The sequence below is a fragment of the Juglans regia genome, unplaced genomic scaffold (genome assembly GCF_001411555.2).
Source record: "Juglans regia cultivar Chandler unplaced genomic scaffold, Walnut 2.0 Scaffold_647, whole genome shotgun sequence".
Classification (NCBI taxonomy): domain Eukaryota; kingdom Viridiplantae; phylum Streptophyta; class Magnoliopsida; order Fagales; family Juglandaceae; genus Juglans; species Juglans regia.
Genome location: NW_023361327.1, coordinates 146,718 through 155,018, shown reverse-complemented (window position 1 = coordinate 155,018; position 8,301 = coordinate 146,718). Strand labels below are relative to the sequence as shown.

The 8,301-nt window shown below is 40.4% G+C and overlaps 1 protein-coding gene across 1 annotated transcript; it reads right to left on the bottom strand.

The window, feature by feature from the left end:
• Positions 1 to 1,752: 1,752 nt before the first annotated feature.
• LOC118346057 lies at positions 1,753 to 8,301 on the bottom strand (the record flags this gene model as incomplete). The annotated part of the gene is given in 7 exon segments (XM_035687068.1): positions 1,753 to 1,761; positions 3,974 to 4,110; positions 4,113 to 4,307; positions 4,446 to 5,226; positions 5,356 to 5,991; positions 6,439 to 6,687; positions 7,189 to 8,301. Coding segments are annotated over 7 exon segments (3,120 nt in total), but the record flags the coding sequence as incomplete, so codon positions are not given.

Sequence of the window (8,301 nt, the reverse complement as noted above, 5' to 3'; positions counted from 1 at the left end):
ATCACTCAAGTTGGTATCTTGTCTTATTGCTACTCTTTCATTCGTATAACTTCATTGATTCTCGTGTCATTTTTATTCGTTCATGTTTCTCTTGTTCTTGTTTCCTGAATCTAATTGCTAGTTGGGATAAAACAAGGTTGCCTTGTCTTGATTGAGTTCATTTAGTTCTGAAAGAACTTGAGTGGAAAAACTATTGAGGTAAAAGGCAAGAGAGTGTGAGACTATTATCGGGAAAAAGCCATTAAGAGTGAAACACGAGTAGAGTGTCATTATTCGAGTTGAAACACGTAAGGGAGTGTGTGAGGTTTTCTTTTTTACCACTAACATTCTTCTGTGCAGCACCTTGTAATGTCTCATCGAAGTAGCTCATCACCAAGGGGGCGAGTAGATAACTCATCATTTGTGTTGCATGCCATGCAACATGAGTTTGAGCGGTTGAACTTGGTGTTAGGTGAAGTGAGGAATAGCATGGATAATCAAGAAGCAATGGTTAGAAATCTGCAAGCAGAGAAAGATAGGAGGCGACATGAGCCTAATATTAAGAATGGGTATGAGAATGGAGAGTATGGTGAGGATGAGGAAGTGCTAACATCTGAAGTTGGATTGGGTAGACATAGAAGAGTTAGGCATGGAAGAGGCCTTAGGGCAAACTCTGGGGGTCGAGATGGAGTAGATAAGAATCTTGGGAGCATCAAAATGAAAATACCATCATTCCAAGGTAGAACTGACCCTGAAATTTATTTAGAGTGGGAGAAAAGAATAGAGTTGGTGTTTGATTGTCATAATTACTCTGAGGAGAAAGAAGGTGAAGTTGGTTGTAATTGAGTTCACTGATTATGCGATTGTTTGGTGGGATCAATTAGTGACCAATAGGAGGAGGAATCTTGAGAGGCCTGTAGAAACATGGAGAGAGTTGAAAGCTATCATGAGGCGGAGATTTGTACCTAGCCACTACTATAGAGACCTCTACAAAAAATTACAAAATCTTATACAGGGGTCTAGGAGTGTAGAGGACTACCATAAGGAGATGGAGGTGGCTATGATTCGGGCTAATGTAGTGGAGGATCGGGAGGCCACGATGACAAGATTTTTGAGGGGGTTGAATAGGGAGATAGCCAATGTAGTTGAGTTGCAACATTATGAGGAGGTAGAGGACATGGTGCACATGGCTATGAAGGTGGAGAGGCGGCTAAAAGGAAAGGGTACATCAAGGTATACTTCGGTTTCTAGTACTCCTTGGAAATCTATGTGGGACAAAAATGAACAAGTTGTAGCAAAGGGGAAGACCGAACCACCAAAGGGAAAAGATTTGGGTGAGGCTGAAACCTCAAGAAAAAGAGAGAATGAGTTGAAAAACAATTGTGAGGCCGAGAGTTCAAAAAAAGAGGAGACTGAAAGAAAAACAGAGAGTGAAAAGAACAAAGAGAGTGAGAGGAAAAAAGAGAATGAGGCCGAAACATCAAAAGAAAGAGAGAGAGAAAAAGAAAATAGAGGTGGTTGAGAGTCAAGCAAAAAGAGTGGAGGCAGAAGAGGAAAAAGAAAGGGAGATTTTAGAGAGAAATAGAAAGACAAAAGTGAGTTTTTATGCTAAGGCGAGTCTTAATCCTAACGAACTTGACGTATGTTTGCCTAGTATTGTTGTCTCTTTGTTGCAGGGATATGAGGTCGTGTTTCCAAGTGGTGCATTTTGTGGATTGCCACCTATTAGGGAGATAGAGCACTACATTGACTTTGTGCCTGGTGCGACAATTCCTAACCGACCTTTCTTGAAAAAACATGAGTCATTGACACATTTAAAGGGACAAAGTAAGTTGTTGACTAGAATGCATGCTAAGCGGGATGATTGTATTGAGACTTTTCCTCATGTATTCAAATACACACAAGGTATGAAAAATTTTGTGGTTGATACTTTAGCAAGAAGGTATGTCCTTGTCTTCATCTTAGATGCAAAATTGTTGAGACTTGAATATGATAAGGAATTGCATGCTAATGATGATGACTTTGCTAGTGTGTATGGGACATGTGAGAAAGCATCTTTTGGTAAGTTCTATAAACTAGATTGGTACTTGTTTAGAAAGATTAGATTTTGTGTGCCTACTAGTTTTATGCATAAGTTGCTTGTGTGTGATGGACATGCTGGTTTGTTGGGTAACCTTGGTGTAAGGAAAACTTTTGTTGTGTTGCATGACTGTTTGTGGGAATACCATTTGCCATTCAAAGACTTGTTGCACGAACGTTTGTGGAAGTATCATTTGTCATTCATTGATGTATTGCATGAACATTTGTGGGAGTATCATTTGCCATACATTGACGTGTTGCATGAACGTTTGCGGGAGTATCATTTGCTTTTCATTGAGTTTGCATATAATTGGAGTGGTCATTCTCGTGAAAATAAGATTTCAGACATGTTGCATAAACGTTTATGGGAGTATCATTTGCCATTCATTGACTTGTTGCATGAACGTTTGCGGGAGTATCATTTGCCATTCATTGACTTGTTGCATGAATGTTTGCGGGAGTATCATTTGCCATTCATTGAGCATGCATATTGGAGTGGTCATTTTGGTTCGAGGAAAACTTTAGATGTACTTCATGAACATTTGTGGGAGTATTGTTTGCCATTCATTGAGTTTACATATAATTGGAGTGTTCATGCTACTACTAAATTTTCACCAATTGAAATTGTTTGTTTACTTAATCAATTTCCTCCTTCAGATTTAAACTCTTTACCAATTGATGATAGGAGTAGCTTGGATGGACTATTCCAAATTCTTGAACAAATTATTGAAAATGCATGTCTAATGGATCTTCCAGGTAAGTATCATGTTTCTACTATTTTCAATGTTACTAACCATTTTCCCTTTGATCCAGGTGGAGATTCGAGGTCGAATCCTCTTGAGGAGAGGGGGAATGATGGGAACCAAGATGAGCCTAATCTTAAAGATCATTTACAACTTCCAGATGGGCCAAGAAGATCAAGGAGACAATGCAATGATTGATGCAATCCACTTGGGACAAGTTTAGCAAGAGCCCAACATTCAAGATGGGGCTTGAAGGACGAAGATCCAGTTTTAATTCATTTGATCAGCTATGGAAGATGGCAACGACAAGACTTAAAGGCTTGGGCTCTTGAAGGGTTTCAACTTATTTAATTCATTTAAAGAACTTATTTTATTTGTTTAGAATAATTGAGTTTATTATGGGAAGCACTTAAGGGGGCTTATGCAAGGGCATGTTGGGAAAGTTATTATTTTATTGAACTAGGGTTAGGGTTACTGTAGCCGAGTTACTGTAGCTCGGCACTGTAGCCGCGGCACTGTTCATCCAGGGGTACTTTTGGAAGATGGGGGTTTATTTTGGCTAGGGTTTCATTAGGTTTTCCTTTAAATACTCTATGTAGCCTCATTCTAATCAGATTATGAAGTTTATGAAATTTGATGAATTTATTCATTGTGAGTTGAGTTTTACTCCTCTTGTTCTTAATTGAACTTTTGAACTTATCAAAGGTAAATCACAACCTTTGTGGCGTTCCTCCTTTGTAATCTGGGTTCTTGAGACGGGTTCTTCAACGGGTCTAGATTTTAATATAATCTAGGTTCTTGAAACGAGTTCTCATCGGGTCTAGGTTCTCCATCCATTGACTTGATTTTGGCTTTCTTGGGGAGTTTTCAAATTGATTGTGGGTTCAAGGGATTTCATTCCCGCGGGTTCATATCATGGCCAAAATACAAGGCCTTCCCAAAAACATAGTTCAAAAGAAATAAGACATGTGAGCCAAGCATCTTCAAGCCCACTTATTCTAAACTAATAAAATAAATCATTTAACCAAATTGGAAGCCTCCAATAACGATAGGCCGTATGTTTAAGTCATGTCTTCCACAGCTTGAATAAAGTGGATCAAAACTGGTTCTTCTTCTTTCAGACCCATCTTCAGTGTTGGGCTCTTGCTGGCTTCATCCCAGGTGGATTGCACCAATCCTTGCATTGCTTCCTTGATCTTCTTGGCCCTTGATCTTGTAATTGGCCCATCTGGAACTTGCAAAGGATCTTTAAGAGTAGGCCCACCTTGGTTCCTATCATTCCCCTCTCCTCAAAAGGATTCGACCTCGAATCTTCACCTACATCAAAAGGAGAAAGATCAGAAACATTGAAAGTTGCAGAAACTTTATACTCACCTGGAAGATCCACTTTATATGCATTGTCATTAATTTTCTCAAGAATTTGGAAAGGTCCATCTCCTCGAGGATGCAACTTAGTCCTTCTATGGGCTGGGAATCTTTCTTTGCGCATGTGAACCCAAACCCAATCTCCTGGTTCAAAGATGACACGCCTTCGTCCTTTATTGGCTTGGGAAGCAACCCTTTCATTCTTTTGGGCAATTTGAAGCCGTACCCTCTCATGAAGTGATTTCACCAACTCCGCCTTCTTTTGTCCATCCAAACTACTCCTGTCATCAACAGGTAAAGGCATCAAATCCAAAGGAGTAAGTGGATTAAATCCATAAACAATTTCAAAAGGAGAGTATGAAGTAGTAGTATGCATCGTCCTATTATATGCAAACTCTATAAATGGCAAACAATCCTCCCAAGTTTTTAAATTCTTATGAACAACAGTGCGTAAAAGCTGAGTTAAAGTCCTATTAACTACTTCAGTCTGACCATCAGTCTGTGGATGACAAGTAGTGGAAAATAAGAGCTTAGTACCCAATTTCCCCCACAACACCTTCCAAAAGTAGCTAAGGAATTTAACATCCCTATCAGAAACAATACTCCTAGGTACACCATGGAGTCGCACTATCTCCCTGAAAAACAAGTCAGCTATATTTGTTGCATCATCTGTTTTATGGCATGGAATGAAATGTGCCATCTTACTGAATCTATCAACAACAACAAAAATAGAATCTCTACCCCTTTTGGTCCTAGGCAGCCCCAAAACAAAGTCCATAGATATGTCGACCCATGGCTCACTAGGAACGGGTAAGGGTGTATACAACCCATGTGGCAAAACCTTAGATTTGGCCTTTCTACATGTAATGCATCTTCCACAAATACGGTTAACATCTCTCTTCATCTTAGGCCAAAAGAAATGTTCATGCAAAATGTCTAAAGTTTTCTTGACACCAAAGTGTCCCATTAATCCCCCACCATGTGCCTCACGCACCAATAACTCACGCATAGAACAATTTGGCAGACAAAGTTTGCTTTCTTTAAACAAATAACCATCATGCTTGTAAAACTTACCAAATGCCGCCTTATCACATGCCACATACACATTTGAAAAATCAGCATCATCGGCATACATGTCTTTCACGTATTCAAACCCAAGCATTTTGGCACTCATAGAAGTAAGAAGTACATACCTCCGGGATAGAGCATCAGCAACAATGTTCTCCTTACCTTGCTTGTAACGGATGACATAGGGAAAGGTCTCAATGTATTCCATCCATCTAGCATGCCTTTTATTCAACTTACCTTGACCCTTGAGATGCTTCAATGATTCATGATCGGTGTGGATCACAAATTCCCTTGGCCATAGGTAGTGCTGCCAAGTCTCTAATGCACGAACAAGAGCATAAAGCTCTTTGTCATAAGTAGGGTACTTCAGGGATGCCCCACTTAACTTTTCACTGAAGAAGGCTATGGGCCGCCTATCCTGCATCAAAACGGCTCCAATCCCTATTCCTGAGGCATCACATTCAATCTCAAAAGCTTTGTTAAAATCAGGTAATGCTAACACAGGTGCAGAGCACAACCTTTCTTTAATAGTGGCAAAAGCATTCTCTTGATTAGCCCCCCAATGAAACCCAACATTCTTTTTAATTACCTCAGTGAGTGGTGCAGCAATGGTGCTGAAGTCTTTAACAAAACGCCGATAAAAGCTAGCTAGCCCATGAAAGCTTCTTACCTCAGTGATGCTTTTTGGCGTTGGCCACTCCTTGATGGCCTTGACTTTCTCTTCATCCACCTCAATACCCTTTGTACTAACAACGTAACCAAGAAAAACAACTTTTTCCATGCAAAAGGCACATTTCTTGAAATTAGCATACAACTTTTCACATCTCAACACATCAAACACATATCTCAAATGCTCAATATGTTCATTTAAGTTCTTGCTGTACACTAAGATATCATCAAAGTACACAACCACAAACTTGCCTATGAATGCACGTAGGACATGGTTCATTAATCTCATGAAAGTACTGGGCGCATTTGTAAGTCCAAATGGCATAACCAACCATTCATAAAGCCCATACTTAGTCTTAAAAGCAGTTTTCCATTCATCACCCTCTTTCATTCTAATTTGATGGTACCCACTTTTAAGATCAATTTTACTGAAAATACATGAACCATGCAATTCATCAAGCATATCATCCAATCTAGGAATGGGATGGCGATACTTTACCGTGATATTGTTGACCGCCCTGCAATCAATGCACATCCTCCACGTCCCATCCTTCTTTGGCACTAGTAGCACTGGTACTGCACAAGGGCTCATGCTCTCCCTCACGTACCCCTTGCTCATCAAATCCTCAACTTGCCTCTGAAGCTCCTTTGTCTCCTCTGGATTACTCCTATAGGCTGGTCGGTTTGGAATAGCAGCCCCGGGCACAAAATCAATCTGGTGCTCAATGCCTCTAATGGGTGGCAACTCATTCGGCATCTCCTCCGGGAATACATCCTCAAACTCCTGCAACAAAGAAACAGCCAAACTAGGAAGAGACTGGTTAGTTTCATCAAGAGTAAGATAAGACTCTTTATAGACAAGAAAAATCATAGGGCGATCTGCGAAGAAAGCCCTCTTAACCTCACTCTCTCTTGCATAGAAACTCACTTTTGCCTTTCCTTTTCTCTCAGAAGACTCTCTTTCTTTTTTCTCTCGTGGCTCCACTATTTTTTCTTTACTCTCAGCCACCTCTCTACTTTCTTTCTCACTCTTTCTTTTATGCTCATATTCACTCTCACTCTTTCTTTTTTGCTCAATCTCTTTTTCACTCTTCCTTTTTTGATCACTCTCATTTTCACTCTTTCTCTTCTGATCACTCTCATTTTCACTCTTTCTTTTTTGAGCAACCTCACTTTTCAATTTCAATTGGTCCTCATAGACCTGGCTTGGAGTTAAAGGAGCAAGTTTAATTGTTTTGCCCTCCTTTTCAAAGCTGTACATGTTCTTGAACCCATCATGTGTCACTCTCCTATCATACTGCCACGGCCTCCCCAACAAAATATGGCCCGCATGCATAGGCACAACATCACAAAGCACCTCATCTTGATACTTCCCAATAGAAAAAGTAACTAACACTTGTTTATCCACCCTAACCTCTCCACAATCATTCAACCACTGCAATTTGTATGGTCTAGAGTGTTTTAAGGTTGGTAAATTCAATTTCTCAACCAAAGTAGTGCTAGCCACATTAGTACAACTCCCTCCATCAATGATCATACTACATACCTTATTGTTGACATGGCATCTAGTATGGAAAATGTTCTCTCTCTGTTGCTCTGCATCATCCACCTTAATGTGTGCATTAAGAGCACGCCTGGCAACAAGAGACTCACCTGTCACAGGGTATACCACTCCATCATCATCACTAGCATCATCCAACTCGGGCACCTCATCACTATCATCTTCACTCTCAGTCATCACCTCCCCATTGTCACGCATAATCATCACCCTCCTATTTGGACATTGAGAAGCAATGTGCCCTGAACCCAAACACTTAAAACATTTGATATCTCTATTCCGTGAAGGTTGGGATTCTACCTTGGGTTTGTTGCTAGTTCCCTCATCTTTTCCCTTAGGTGGTTCGGTCTTTCTCTTTGCTTCAGCTGGATCATTCCTATCCCATTTTGATTTCCAAGTAGTGCTAGAAACCGTAGTGTACCTTGCTGTCCCTTTTCTCTTTAATTGCCTCTCCACCTTCATAGCCATGTGCACCATGTCCTCTATCTCCACATAATGCTGCAATTCAATTACATTGGCTATGTCCCTATTCAACCCACTCAAAAATCTAGCCATGGTGGCCTCTCGGTCCTCCTCTACATTAGCCCGAATCATCGCCACCTCCATCTCCTTATGGTAATCCTCCACACTCCTAGACCCCTGTGTAAGATTTTGTAATTTCTGAAAAAGGCCTCTATAGTAATGGCTAGGAACAAATCTCCGCCTCATGAGAGCTTTCATCTCTCCCCATGTCTCTATAGGCCTCTCATAATTCCTTCTCCTATTGGTCACTAATTGATCCCACCAAATAATAGCATAATCAGTGAACTCAATTACCGCCAACTTCACTTTCTTCTCCTC